The sequence below is a fragment of the Amblyomma americanum genome, chromosome 7, assembly GCF_052857255.1.
Source record: "Amblyomma americanum isolate KBUSLIRL-KWMA chromosome 7, ASM5285725v1, whole genome shotgun sequence".
Taxonomy (NCBI): Eukaryota; Metazoa; Arthropoda; class Arachnida; order Ixodida; family Ixodidae; genus Amblyomma; species Amblyomma americanum.
This window is the reverse complement of record NC_135503.1, coordinates 89,281,384-89,297,171: the sequence shown is the minus strand read 5'-3', so window position 1 is coordinate 89,297,171 and position 15,788 is coordinate 89,281,384. Positions and strand designations below refer to the sequence as shown.

Below are 15,788 nucleotides of genomic sequence, written 5' to 3'. Positions count from 1 at the left end.
AAGAGCAAGGCTTCACTTAGCAGCGAGTGGTTCATCTGAACAGCCTTTGAAAAAGCAAGCAGTCGCTTGTTTTCCAAATAACTGCTACAGGCACCCGGCCACAAAACAGCTGGTAAGCGTGAATGCTTTTTTCGGGGGCCAGTATTACAGAAATAACTCCTAAGCGAGAGGGCGCTCATGCAGGAGGGTGTTAAACAACAGCAGCAAAGACGTTAGTGATTTTTGAATACTTCTTTGTCTATATTTCTTCACACAACCCTTGTGGGCGCATGTCCGGCTTTAGCGAGATTTATTTCCGTGGCCACCAGTTGCTACACTCTAGGCGTTCAAAGAGCACAGGTGTTCACTCGTAAGCAGTCTGTTTTATGCGTTAAGTTCGCAAAAAGAAAACTACAGTGTTTAGGCGTAAGTGAATAAATAAGCGACACTATTTCCAAGCAGTTTTATAATCCTTCACCTCTCCGTAGGTTCCCCAAGGCAATATACACTTATTGCCCTGAAAATTTTTCATCTAAATTAGCTGTGGTTCAACTACTGCTCAGCCTAGTTAGAGAGCGAAAGCTGTGGTGTATCGGGTAAGTAGACGCCGCTTGGCCTCAAACGTTCAGTGCGTTCTCTACAGTGGATAGGCAACACGCCCACCCGGCCAGGTGGCGGTGAAATAATTGGTTGATCGCGAGAGGCTGGTCACCCAATGAACACTGCGGCGTATTGCTGCAGTATTGCTTGTCTGCCACAACGCTTTCAGCGCTAATACATGTAGGCCCCATCTCTCTCTCTCCCCACTACCTAAATGCGCGACTGAGGCGTCCACTGCCCCAGGGAGCCAGTTATGAGCCTTCATTTCCTCAAAGTGTAAAAAGTTGTCAATGCGGATGAACACAAAGAACCCCGGCGGTCTATAGCTTCAGTGCCGCGTTTCTGCTACAACGTTGTGAGTTTTAACGCGTGCAGCGCGCACCTGTAACTACCTCCACGTAGCTCAAAGAGCGATTGAGATGTCCACCGTCTCAGGAGGATAGCTATGCGGCTTTCCTTTGGGTTTGAAGAAAATTGAACATTGTTTTTTAAAATTGGTTTTGAAGAAAGGAAATGGCGCAGTAACTCTATCGCATATATCGATGGACACCCGATTCACGCCGTAAGAGGTTTGACCTCTAGATCACGTGAAGGCCAAAACCGCAAGCACCGCGAAATCGTTACAAGGTAGCGTAGTGAAGCTTGAGCTTCAAAAAAGAAAACAAGCTGGTTAACCTCCTTCATTCTCTCTCTTCTTTAGTCTTTTTTTTTAATGCTGGAAGTAAAACACGTTCAGTGTTGCTCGAAACAGGCCATTTGAGGATAAGTTGTGCTGAAAATTTCTTTAGCCTGTTTTCCTGAGCAGCGGATTCTGCGACTGCGCCTTCGCAGACGGAGCTGGCTCTGCTCTTCGACGCAGTGTCGCTGTTCGCCCGGGCCCTCCACGACATGGAGCACGTGGACAACTTTGAGCTCAAGTCTTTCTCCTGCGAAGCGCCGTCTAACTGGAGCAACGGTGAAGCGCTCCTGCAACGCATGAAAACGGTGCGGTCCAACTTGATCTGCTTGCCTTCCGTGTTTCCAGCCCTCAAAGCAGCTCAAAGGAGCTCAACGTTTTGTGCCAACCGAAGTATGGATGATGGACGCAGATGCCGGTGTTCCTGAGAGCTCTCAATTTTAGGCGCACACATGTCGATGCCATATTTCATCTTCAAGATTTCAGCTTTCTTTATCGTAAGCTTGACAGGTCACAGAACTGGCTGTTCATCAATGCCAAAAAAGAAGAAACAGCTTTGAAGAAAAAAAAAAACAAAGCTGAGACGAGTTTTGCCTTGAGTGTACAGTTTAGCCTTCTCATTTTTTCTAAACGCAAAACCAACTCTCCCTACACGGCTTTGCTAACCACCGAGTAAAACTTTATGACACAATTTTGCGCATAGTACCGCGAGCTCCGACCGTTAGAAGATCACTAGAGGTACCTTGGCACAGAAGTACGTTTTGAGACTGGAAAAAAAATCGATTACCGCTGTGCTGAAGTTGATTTGGCCTGTAACAGTTTTTATTTGTGCGTTTTTGAAATTCTAATGCTCGCGGGCGTTTCTTAAAAAGTATTATATATATTTTCTATACACTTCTTATGTACGCTATATCCTTCCTATTGATATTTATTTTGTCTATTGATTGTCTATATTGGATTTACAAGAAAAGCCTGCTAAAATGTATGACCATAAATGCATAGATATTCTATCGACTGTGTGTAGGACTTGTGTCGTCTATAGACTAGTCTGTAGGATTGCCCCTATAGGCCTTATCGACCAAGTCTATGGATAGTCTATTAACAGTTTGAACAATTTTGTCCAGTTGGTGAGACGAAGATTTGTAGCGGCTAAGCCTTCGTTTGTTGCGAAAGCCTGCAAACGGCCACTTCATTACTTCCCTTCTGAAGCTTCGTGAACAGGCTGAATCGACTCAATGGCAAGAAGCTGCTGACATATCAAGCAGAGCACGCTGGAGCTTGCATGATGGGGTGCACAGATACGTGGTGATTCTCATGTCAAGGACAGTGACTGGTCATGGTGCGACCTGCTTCAGTAAACTCATCTTTGCTTTGTCTCCCTCATATTTTACACACGAGCAACGCTCATTAATACATGAAAGCACGTTGGTTAATGTAATTATTGTAAATGTGTATTAAGCATGGACGTGAGAGGGCTTGACAAACATCTAATCATCCGTTAACATTATGGGGCTGCAGAGCTAAAAATCGCATGCTTGCTGTCTTATTTCTTGGGGTTTTTTATTTGTTATGCGAAGAACGTTCGGTGACACTTGTACATGGAGCATGTGTTGCCCCAAGCTGTATTCTCTCTTGTCACCTTTCAAGTTTTTTTTTTCTGGTTATAGCGACACCACCATACCTTACGTAGTTCTATTTCCTTGCGCATAAGAGGCTAGGATTTGTGCTTTTTTCATGCTTTCACACCCACCAATTCTGGACAAAAGCATTTTTGAACAGGAAACTGTTTATGAACGCAATTTTCTTATAATGTAACACTTCACTATAACAATCAATATATCCCAAGATCACCTAACGGCAGTCTGGTATTTTTTCTATATTCACGTTCTAGCTGTCGTCAAAATCGTTCCCCATTGGTTTTCTATGGCAGTGTTAATGGTTCGAGGCGATACATGGAGACACTTTTAAAGAAAGATTTTTCTACATATCAAAATATTGAACCATTATCTTCAAAAGAGTGTCTTACAATTTTCCAATTTTCAAAATATTGGCCGAGAAAGCTGGACTTGCATCTCGGTAGTGCTGTTTTGGGTTTGTATATTTTTTTACATTTTTCGCATATTTATCTTCGTACAGCAAGCTCTATTTTCTTGTCAATACTCTCGCTCCTGGAGTTCCACGCACTTTTACTTCCGGTGCTTTTCCCTTTCATTGGGCATCAGTGCCCCAGACCGCCATTGGTGCTTCGGCCACGTAGGAACTTAACTGCGTGCCATGCGCTGGGCAATAGGTGATGTTGATGAGCGGTGTACTGAGGAGAACTTGATGGGCTTCTCACACCGCGGAAAGTTTAGAAAGCTACGGTTTATTATCTGGCGAGTGACAGGAAGACGAATTTCTTGAACATGTATAAGAACGCCAAATAAATTGACGTGTCAAGTTCAACAGTTTGTGAACATGTGAATATTGAAACTGTATACTATATTTTAACATTGATGCGGGAATCACAAACGTAATGAATGTTTTGTCGTAATGTCCGCTGCTTTCTTTTTTGTTTGAATGGTGCATTGGCCTATGTGGCTCGAAAGTTTCCGCTTAGAATGCGCTTGAAGTAGATGACTGTTTTTCAAAGCATTTCTTTTGCATGCGAATTACTGAGTCAACTTCTTAAGGCTAGAAAAATTTTTACGCATCCATATATCTCAACGTTGAAGTTAACGCTTTTTCCTGTGCAAGACGAGCTGTGAGAGGTTTAAAAAAAGCGATGAAGGTTTTCAAGCAGTCAAATCGAAAAGGCGTTGTTGATGATGATGATGATTATGGATTTTTATGGCGCTAGGCCATTAATGGCAAAAGAGCGCCATCGCACAAGGTATTTCGATAACTCAAGGTTAGATAAAAGACCCATTTTCCCAGGCGTATCGCCCCTCATAAGCCGAGCGCCAGGCCAGCGGAAAGCTTGTACCCATTGCATCACCAGTGGGTACCTGGCGGCACTGGGGATCGAACCCCGCACCTCCCGCGTACGAGGCGGATGCTCAAGCACTTGGCCACCGCTGCGGTAAACCAACAACACGTGGAAAAACCATGTGTTCAGCCTTCATAGTTTTGCATTGCTGGGTCGTCAACACGCCTGACTGAGATATTAGACTCATGTTAAGCTGCACTTACCTGCTAGCGCCGCAGATGTGAGTTGATGAAGACAACGATATGCAATGCACAGCGCGAGAGTGTGTTGCAGTTTAACACGAAGCGTGATCGGCTGCGGCGGTAGCATTGTGCGCTCGTGCAGTGGACAGCGAAGCTGATGCGCTCACTCCGCCGAGGGTTCGATACTCAGTCGCAGCAATATTTATTTTATTTTGGCACCCTCAGGGTCACGCAAGCTAATAAGATTCTTGGTTGGGTATGGCTCCGTGAAGTATTGTTTTTGCTCTAAAACCTTATTCGAGTTTGTTTCCAAGGAATATTATTGCCTCCTTTGAAACAGCATCCAGTTCTTGGTAAATTCTGTCTTTCAATGGTGTGCTGAACATGGCACGTAGGAGCCATAATGGGCAAGTAAATGTAGCTGCGAATACACTGAGCAGGCCAGCAGGCGAATCGACATGTAGATCGGTGTTATCTGCTGTGCGTATTCACAGCAAATATATCGCTGAAAACATTTCCTCTTTCTAAATTTTTCCTGGCGGTTTTTGGTAGCCTGAGCTTAGCACAACACAATACATGAAGATGTAGCTGCCGCGGTGGCTCAGTGGTTACGGCGCTTGGCTGCTGGCCCGAAAGGCGCGGGTTCGATCCCGGCCGCGGCGGTCGAATTTCGATGGAGACGAAATTCCAGAGCCCCGTGTTCTGTGCGATGTCAGTGCACGCGTTAAAGAACCCCAGGCGGTTGAAATTTCCGGAGCCCTTCGCTACACCGTCTCTCATAGTCTGAGTCGCTTTGGGACGTTACACCCCCGTAAACCATAAACGATACACGAAGATGTAAAGAGAGTCGGAGGTATCAGTCGGTATGAGCGCTTGTCCCGTCGCAGTATTTATACGTCTACGTTCTGTAGTAGCTCCGAGTGCAGTGAAAATGAATTAGGATTTAGGCGCTCCAACTTTTCAGTCCTTTCTTTTTTAATTTGTGACCGACTTCTAGCTAATTTCGACTCCCATTTTGGTATACAGCCCATAATAGAGACGAATTGAGAAATGCCGCCGCACTTCTGGAATTGCTTTACAGTATTCGACACAGTATGAAATTGTCCCCGTAGATTTATAGAGGAGGGTGGACTGTGGTGATCCTAATCAACCTAAAAACGAGCACTAATTGGCAAAGTCCATTAACATATCTCGCAAATGAATCTTCTGCTGTGAAAGCTGCGTCCACTTTATCGCCGCAAACTTCCTAATGTGATCCAGCCACCTGGCTTTCTGACTCTCATACGTGGTGCTGAACGTCCCAAAATTGGCACACGGGCTATCAGGGACACCGTAGTGGAGGGTTACGGGTTACTTTAACCACCTCGAATTACTAAAGCGCGGTGCCATCGCAAAGCACAAGGGTGATATTGCTCTTTGCCTCCATCGAAATGCGGCAGCCGCGGCCGGGTTTTGAAGGCATGGTTTTTTTATGAGCATGGCCTGCCATGGTGTCAGTTGTGTAACTTTAACACTGGCCGTACATGGCTCCCTTAGCGTTCGGCATTAAAAGCCATTCTTGCCTGCAGAGGATGTTTGTAGAGCGCTAGCTCTACGCGTGAAGCTACCTGAGCATTATAGGGTCGTGCTCATGGACGGGGAGTGTCCGAAGTGAACACGCATAAATGTGGCCCGTATGCTTTCTCTGCCACCACCGCGCTTTTGTTGTAAAGACAACGAATACGAAGGAGCAGCGTGCAAATGACACATATAGGCTTCGCAGGGAAAGGAATAGCGCGAGAGACGGTGAACAAAGCGCAAACCAAGCCAATAAAACTCTGTAGGCACTTATGGAGAAGAGGAGCCGACCAAAGCCAAGGCCTTCTTAATGTCCAGCTAGTTAGCAGCGAGCTGCGGGCACACACAGAGTCCATCCTCCTTTCGAAGCACCCGCCACCAAGAAGCTCAGAATGGGAGCCACGCCAACGTCGTTGTGCCATCTGGGAAAGTGTAACAGTGGTTTCTGAGGGAAGAAAATGGCTCAGTAGCTTCCTCACTATTCGTTGAACTTCACCACAGAGTTTCTTATAATATAACCAGAGAGAAAGCGGGAGGCGCTACACTTCATCCATTATGTATAGGCGCAGGAATACCGGGAAGACGAGGTTTATTACTTGTCTTGGCTATTATTAGACATGAAACGCGGATTCAGCAGTGAAATTACGTCTCTTCTCGAGGCGAACTTCAAAGAAAATGTGTGAAAGCTTCCTTAGCAGGCTATTACCGAACTTCCACTAGGGCTAATTCTATTAAAGAAGTGAAAAGCGCAGTATCAAAATAACTTAACCTGCGCACAGAGGACAGCATCGTGCCGGAAATACCATTTTCGCAGTACAAGCCATGCGTTCGGTCTAACACTAGCTAAGCTGAATAACTAAACAAATACAGGCTAGCTCTTGTGCTTGTACAGTGCTTTATCAATACCATGCCCCGATTAGCTCATACGACTGAGAAGCGGCATTGGCGTTTCTTGTGAACGCTTCCTTAATACGCACTGAATGCTGCCTGCATGCATGAGCATGCGATATGGCTAACACTACACTGCAGCTTTTCATCACCACTTTGGCATAATCAGAGCTTGCTGAACTGTGGTTATGTTTGACAGGTATAGATTGGCTTACTACTGAACAACCGCTACCTGCTCAGATGTGTTTCCGTGCAACAAGCTCAAATTTTAGGACGCTGGTCTGCTTGCCCAGTCAAAAGACTGTGCTTTAAGAGTAATTGGTAAGAGCAATAGATAAAAAAACGTGGAATGGGATGACCAAGACCACTATCGCAAGGGCCTGGTCATTGCCTCATGCATTCGGCGCTTGTAATCGTTGTGTCGTCTTATGTAATGTCTCTGTTGCGCATATTATATAAATCATGTGGCACCAACTAGTCAGGCAACATTCCTTACTGTGCTTTATGCCGAGCTCATATTCTATTTGCTTTTATTGTATACACAGGAGCCAAGGTGAAGGGAGCGCGTTGAAAATGTGTTTATTCCTATGTGCTTTAAGTGAGGTTTACCCCAGGCATTCTAGGAACCTGTCCTGTGATATATGTGATATGTTATGACATGATATGATCTGATATGAAATATGACACTAGGGTTAGCGTTACTGCCATCAAATAGTTCATTATTCAGGACTCATTACCTCATCGAAGTGAGGCATCGCGGCCAGGCCTATTTCACATTCGGTATTACAGTCACCCTGACCTTCGAACCTCCCTACTTACTAGTGCACCTATACGAGCATCGGGTCGCCTTTGCAATTCTATGACTGTGAAACTTATAACCTGTTCCACAAATGCATTTATAAGTCACAAATTCATATATAAGTAAAGCCTTCCATTGGCCATTGAATAGAACATGATTCCTGAAGCAATTGTACCATTAAGTGACAGCTGCAATTTTAGGCAGTTATTATCAGCTGACATGGTTAAATTAAAGTGGTAAACAAAAAGGTCTTCAGTTTTTGTATTATTTTTCTCTCCTCGACTCAAATCTCGAACTGAAAATCTTACTTTGTAGCTTTCGCTATTCTCATTATATATCAGAATTTTTTTTGCGTCATTATACACTTTTGTAAGAATTGCGCTTACACAATACTGTAATGAACATTTTGTAAACACTTGCAGAGATTAATCGCATGGGTGTTATTTATGTTCTTTTTGTTTCGCTTTGTTCTTTCATTGCATGCTGTTATAGAAATATATAACGTTTTCATACCTCCTTTTTTGTGTTTTTTAATTGCATAATACTGTGACCACCCACACACTTCATTTCCCCCCCCCCCCCCCCCCCTCATATAACGCGTAACACAGGGCCCTTAAGGCACAAAAAATAACGATTATGGTGACGACGATTCACAGCGGCCTTGGAGGTAGTTGCTTTGGTTGCCACCGACTGCCTTAAACCATACTGCTTTAGCCAACGAGAACAAAATCGGGAGCTTCACCCAGAGGCCGACCCCGCTGGATGCTTTTAATCAAACATTTCCACGGGCGAAACTGTGAATTATCAACTGCTGCAGTGTCAAGGGCTGTATTCAGTCTCTGACTGGAGCTGATTACACCCGATCAAAGACACCTCAGCTCTTAGGAAAGGTTTACCTGAAGCTCGCAGAGATATTTCTTTCAGATATGATTATGTCATCCGAAATACTGCACTGAGAGAGGAGAAATAGTCAGAAAGTTGTGATGCGTGACTGCGCGTACAGGGGACAGGTGAGAATATATACAGGCACATAAATTATCATGATGAGAGCCGCAAGTTACGAGCAGTGCTGAGAAATTCTGACGTCATGGATTGCAGTCGTCGCTTGTAACCTTGGGTGCATTGTTAAGTGCTTTGGCAATTACCTACTCCAAAAATGCCCGAATGGGATGGCAGCAGCTAGTATTTCACGCGAACTCATAGGTCAAACGGCAGTTACGTAGTACACGGTCTCCAGCTACAGTGTTGGGTCATAGTGGTTGAACGCTCGGCCACTGGATCCCAACAGTACACCGCAATCCAAAATAGAGCATTGACTCAAGGTAATATTTTTTATTCATATCAGCTTCTTAAAAGAATGAAACTAATTAATTTAATCGTTTCGAACGGATTATAAGAAACATCCATCATTCGTAAACCCCGTCTCTTTGCTAAGCAATCTTCCACAGGCGTCTAAGATTGGTAGAAGCAACGAGGTCTCGCAATAGAGAGACCTGTGCGAATGGACGAGTGTATATCGATCCGGACGCTTCAGCTCTTCACTACGCTGTACATTTTCAGACCAGCTGCGCACGAAAAAGGATCCGTGGTACTTCCCGGCTTCTCGCGTTGTCCTCAGGTCACCTTTATGTTACGTGTTCTTGATTTTTCTTCTCTTGTGCGCCCCATAAAGAAATGTTAGCCCATTATCTCTCCTCACTTTCGCATAGTTGATGAGGCAGTAAGCCCGCAGGGCGTAAGGTTGCGACAGAGCTCAGGCTAACTTAGCAACGGAGTTCTGGGTCGGTGCCTCTGTCGACCGGGATTCTCATATCGACCGGTATGCCAGAAAGGAAAAAAAGGAATATCTGATCTCCTTGCTCTCAATTTTCTCTGCTCTTCAATTTTGTTACCTTATTTTGCATCGACACCGGGTCCGCCATTACGTCACAAATGAGACCGCAGAGGAAGCGCAGCTCAGGAAGAACGCGACTCACCGCAGCTTCTTTTCTTTTTTCTTTCTCGCAGCTTAAATAAATTCTTCTGGCTGCTGTTGATGAAATTTCTTCCGTCGATGCTAGACTCATATTTAAACTCGCTTCACCTTTGCGCTGGAAAGGAATTTTTGTGGGGGGTAAGTTTTTGTGACCCGCATCAACGCTTACAAAACAATGGTAATTCAGGGATGCTTAGTTGAAGCAGTGAGGGCATGTCTCATATTGAGTTTTTTTCGATGAAGCTCCTGTAATACTGCGAAGTCAGAGTCAATCGCTGCAAGGAACAAGCTCCACGGCCGCCCCACCAATGCTATTCAAATATTTTATGAAAGCCAAGAGGGGAAAAAGGTAAGAGCGTGTCCTTAATAAAAACAAAGGAATATAAAATCAGGATATTTCAGCACAAAAGGGTCTGCTCGGCTACAAGAAAAGGAAAAGAGCATCAGAGTTACGCACGGGTTCATGCAGTTAGGCAGTTACCTTGTCAGTTACTTAATTGTCAAGTTACCTTGCAAGTTATTTGCACTACATTTTTCCTAACTCTTTGATGCATCCCCCTTTAAAGCCAGATATATGGCCATGGGACTGACTCTTCTATCGAAACATGTAACAGTAAGACGACTTCTCCGTACTATTAATATTACAATGCAGGAATCTTCAAAACCACCCAACGCAAATGTCGTAGGCCTATAGCTGAAGCGTAGGTCAAAGCAAGTTCCTCCTCTCAATTGCTTGTGTTACATTCTTGAGGGACGGGATACTTAATCTGGTAAAGAAAAAAAGTACTCTTCACTTTCAAACCGAGCGGTGCTGCGGGTGACTGAGGATATCTTCGGAGGTTCTGGTTCCAGAGGTCCAGAAAAATGGCTGATGACAATAGCATAAAAAATGGGCACATTAAATTATTTCTGGAAATAAACTTTTGGCCTGCTGAAGTGTGGAAATTGTTGAACTCTATTTAGAAAGAAATAAGTAAACGACGCATGCAGCGGCGCAGGTAATTTAGGAAATGTAAACTAATGTTTTAGGAAATAAAGAAGCCATATTTTTACGTATAGAGAAACATTTATGAGCACTGAAAGTAATAACATTGAATGGACGCTTTTCAAAATATTTTTTCACGCAAGGAAAAATCGCGATTTCGCTGCCTTATTTTGCTGCCTGCAGCAGCAAAAACAGGCCATAATCGACATACAGGTCTGATATAAGAATAGGGTGCTCAACGTAATTCGTGCTTCATGTTTCTAAGAGTCCCTAGTATTAGCTGCACTCTTATAGGGTCATTCGCCGGAAAACCAAACTCAGGTGTGTCACGGCTAGAATACGAAATGCCAGACCAGTTTGTGACGATGTGCGTGCTTTCAGAAAGACCTGCTGCCATAAAGATTGAGTGTCAATTTTCACCCGTCTTTATACGAAGTGCTGAAAGTAGTAGGTATTACGTTTACTTAAGACACGTAGTGGCCGCTGATCCCGACCATGAGAGGGAAATAACTAGAAGGATAAGAATGGTGTGGAGCGCATATGGCAGGTTCTCTCAGATCATGAATGGCGGTTTGCCAATATTCCTCAAGAGAAAAGTATACAACCGCTGTATATTAGCGGCACTCACCTACGGGGCAGAAACGTGCAGGGTAACGAAAAGGGTTGAGCCCAAGTTAAGGACAATGCGGCGAGCAATATAAAGGAAGATCATAGGTGTAACTTTAAGACACAGGAAGACGACCGAGTGGGTCAGGAAACAAATGCAGGTTTAATGAAATCCTAGTCGAAATCAAGATGAAGAAATGGGCTTGGGCAGGACATGCAATGCGAAGGCAATATAACTGATGGTCCTTAATGATAACGGACTCGATTCCAAGAGAAGGCAAGAGTAGCAGGGGGCGGCAAAAAGTGAGATGGGCGGATGAGATAAGTAAGTATGTGGGGATAGGGCGCCGCAGCTTGCACAGGACAGGGTTAATTGGAGAGACATTGGGGAGGCATGTGCCCTGCAGTGGGCGTAGTCAAGATGATGATGATGATGATGCTTATCCCATGTCGTTAATACTGGTACGATGACCCGTCGATGCTTGCACTGAACTGCGAATCTGAAGAGCAAGTAGAAGATAGACGAATCTAGACAAAATGTCGTCGACTGCACTAAGAAAAGCCTGTTTTGTGCCGATATAAGTCCCGCACAAAAGTTTCAAATAGGAATGACGGGCAGATAAAAGTGGGTTGCTCTGCTTAGAGCTGTTGGCTTGAGAGCAGGTTTACGAAAAGGAAAGCTTGGCTCGGCTGGTCCCTCGTGTGCGAGGGAAATCATGCGGTCGTTGGGAGACTTGGCACCTGCGCGCCTGTATTTCCATTCCCGCGTCCCTGCTACTTTTGTTCACGATATCACCTACCTCTATTATGCCTGCGAAAAGTTGGACGTTGATTGTAAAAGTCAATTTTCTGAAGGGCAATGGCGATAGACCGGTTGTAGTGGTCATAAAACTACATTCAGAATTGGTTTGAAAAGTTGAGAAGCACAAAATCAGTTTTTGCTCTCGCCGAGCGGTTTTGTTCTCTTGTTCAAACGCTCGATGAACGCAGCAGGAATTTCGCAATTTGCGCATCTACACATTCTGACGAAAGATGAACAGTTATGAACATTTTGCTATGTGATAAAATCCAGCGATAGCCTGCACTTCGCATAATCGATGATTTTCCAGGGCTTCTACCATGCACATTTAAACCAAATACTCCATCAGGCCAGGAGAAAGTCGTGACAGCTGCAGTGGGAACGAACTTTCTGGTACTGACGTTGATCGAGGCTACCTGCATGCAAAGAAAAAAAAATGGACGTATACAGCCAACATACGCTTTTGCATTCGAATATTTAGTTAACCAAAGGTGTGCTTGGAAGAAATTGTTGTTGACACTGTAGAAATGATAATGTTAGCGTGAGTCAGTTCTCTTGCAACCTAGTGGAAATGTCGGCGAAGCCAGTGAAGCCTTTGCAATCACCATCTTCCGAGCTATAGTACAGCGATCAAGACTGGGCCAGCCGTGTTGGCACAGGACTAAGACACGCTGGTACTAAATGTGACGAGGCCATACGATTATTTCCTGCATGGCTGCGGCGGCCGCATTTTGATGCAGACAAAGTGGACATCTGATGGAGTTTGAACGACTCCAAGACGTTGAAATTAATCCCGGGACTTCCTCTACGGTGTCCTTCACAGCCCACCTGCCGCTTCTTGACGTTAAAGTTTACATGTCCCCATGATGTGCCCAATGTAGTTCGGCATTTCATTTTCAATCTTCTTCCATGTCGATAACTTGGACGATCAATAAAGAGGTGGCGGAAGTGACAGCCCCAGATGGCGGTTGGGTGGGCGGCAGCACTGCGAATTTCAACTTTGTGCTCTCTATTGTTTTCTATGTCTGAAGATCGGTCATTAAATTTTCAGCATTAGAAAGTGGCCGGCAGATATCGAAAAATACCTGAGAGCAATAAATTAGAGAGCTGTCGCCGCTTTATACAGTACGTCGATACCGTTATACGGGCGGCTTTCCATTAAGACTTTATCTGGTTCTGCTTCAAAATTCTGCCACAAACCAAAACCGTTTCGACGCCCCGTAACTTGATTGCGGTGCCGTCATAGGGCATCGGACTTTCGGACTTCAAGGAAAGAAAGTATGAATCCCTGAAAGACACGATAGAACCGAATTAAAATGAGCCTCCCTACATATGCAGTGTAAGCACCATTTTTCGGTTCATTAGTGGCAATAACTGAAGAGAACGTCTGCGGCTCTGCTGCAGCAACTTCAAGAATGCGATGTCCATTACGACTGTACTTTTCGCAGGCGCTCACGAGCCGCACTCGTAGTTCTTACGAGTCAATCTCATAAAAAACTTTTTCACACTCAGTTCAAGCTGTCTTGAAATATGCCAATTCAATTACTAACTATTGGCGCTTTGAGAAAGGAATCAGAAGCCAGAAAAGTGTCAAGGTCGTGCCTTATCAGTTTTAGAATTCATGCAAGCCAGCTTTCTGTTAAACGTTTTGCTTCCCTATATGCCTCCATCCACTGCGAAAAAAATACACAAACAGTCCACGTGAGCGTTGTATAGATTGCATGCTGCGCGGCCCACATGCGATATTAGATGTGTTATATTCAGAGCGAAAGAAAAGTCTAATGAAGGCATCTTGTTTTGAAATGCATGGATATATTCGCACTTCCTAATTTTTCGCCGCGAGCAAAAAAATTTAGAGATCCGTGCAGTGTAGCTAACATAGAAAACAGAGGAGGCATGCTGGTGAAACGTTTTGTTCTGGCTAGTATTAAAGGTCAGCTAAGCCTTGCCTGGATTAAAGGCCGAAAGAACGCATTTCGTTTCTTTACTACACTGAGAGGTCTCTGCACTGAGAAGTCTCTGCACTGAGAATTTCATTAGACTGGGGCACCACTTTTCACTTCAAAACCCACTCATTCACTGTAGGAATACTGCAGGCAACTGCAGTGATTCTGTAGTGCGAACCTTCCGAAAGGGCTTGCGTTTTCGATCTTTTGTGAAACGATGCTTTTGCTTAGTGAGCTGAGTTGAAATTTAAGCAGGCTTTCCATTTCCAGGCTTTCTTATCGCCAGCAAGCGTTAAGTGGCACTTTTACATTTTAAACTGCCTACGGGCGACTGATCGCGTATTTGAAGACGTACAAGTTATAGCCGCCTCGTCGGCCGAGGTAAAAGAAAAAAACCTGCCTGATCACATCGTTGAAAGTTGACTTGAAAAAAATCCAGATTACGGTACGATCCAAAACTGCTGCCAGTAATATTGCTGGATTATATCTTTTCCAAGGGAAAAGTGGGTGGACATAGAAGCCAAAATTGCGAATTTTAAAACAGTGGTTGTTGCCTGGGGCTTGTCGTCTCCTACGGTCTACTCTTAATCCAGCACTTATTGGTAGCTCATGTAATCTGTCAAAAAAAGAGAAAAAAATTCCAGGTTTCGAAAGTTTATGTGCAGAACGCAGGGCTGATGCGCCACATAGTTACCTTATGTCCGAGTATGTACCTTTAGTTTTCCTTAAGCACGACGGGATAGAGAGTTTGATCACTGAATCTTTTATGCAAAGCCGAAGGAACTGTGTTCAGATCGTTTTAATCGTTAATTCCCCACTCTCTGTTCACATTAAAAGAGTCATTACTGCTTTTGAAAAGTAAGAAGTAAGCTCTCAGCTTATCTTATAACTTTACTAATTGCGTTTACGTGTTCGAGTAATTCTGCGCGCGCAAGTAGCATTTCGAGGGTGGGTCGCATGGAGCATACGTCAAACCCACAGCTCAGAACGCTGTTCCTTTGGACACTAGAAGCAGCACTTTAAGCCCTTTACTATAGATGCAAATTTATTATTTTTATCCTCAGTGAAATACATGTCGTTTTTTTTCTCATAATGGATTTATTTTGTATTTGAAATAGATATTTATAAATACGCCGCGTCGGTGGCCCAATGCATGTAATGCTCTGCGCTGACCCGAAAGGCACGGGTCCGATCGCAGCCGCAGCGGTCGCATTTCGATGGAGGCGGAATGCTAGAGAGTCTTGAGTACTGTGCGATGCCAGTTGCACGTTAAAGAACTCAAGTGGTCGAAATTATCTGGAGCCCACCACTGTGGCGTCCTGCAAAGCCTGACTCTCTTTGAGAGGTTAAACCTCATGAAAACTAGAAACTATTTATAAATGCGTTTCGCCCTCTAATGCATCTTGTAGTTACACTCGCTGATTCCAATAGCACACGTTGACTTTTTTCTCAGCTGGCTCTGGTGATAGCGCCTTTTTTTGCATGTGCGCGCGCTTTTCGAAATTGCCAGTCCTACGTGGCAAGCACCAGAACAAAAGCATGCACGGCCGACCATACGAGCAGTATTGGTTCCACACTTCGCTTTTACATTGACTGCCTTCTACTTGCGTCTTTTGCCATTGCCTTCGCTCTTTCTGTCGGCTGTTGCGTGGGCTTCTGCTAGGTGAAGGCTTCTGGAGAGGAGAGGCGGGTGCAGCTTTTGTAGGGTTCCGATCTCCGCTATGGGCACTGGAGTCGCCACTGACTGCAGCAAGGCGGCCCTCGCCACCATCTCAGTACCATCCCAAACGCAGATCAGGAAGGAAGCGTTTTATGATGACCCAAGAGG

At 44.6% G+C, this 15,788-nt stretch overlaps 1 protein-coding gene across 1 annotated transcript in view; it reads left to right on the top strand.

Moving 5' to 3' along the window:
- Positions 1-15,788, top strand: part of LOC144099388 (glutamate receptor ionotropic, kainate 2-like) — a 298,135-nt gene that overhangs the window by 164,082 nt on the left and 118,265 nt on the right. Inside the window, exon 7 of the mRNA XM_077632637.1 lies at positions 1,411-1,563. Within this exon, the coding sequence (XP_077488763.1) occupies positions 1,411-1,563 (153 nt within the window). The remainder of the gene's footprint in view (positions 1-1,410; positions 1,564-15,788) is intronic.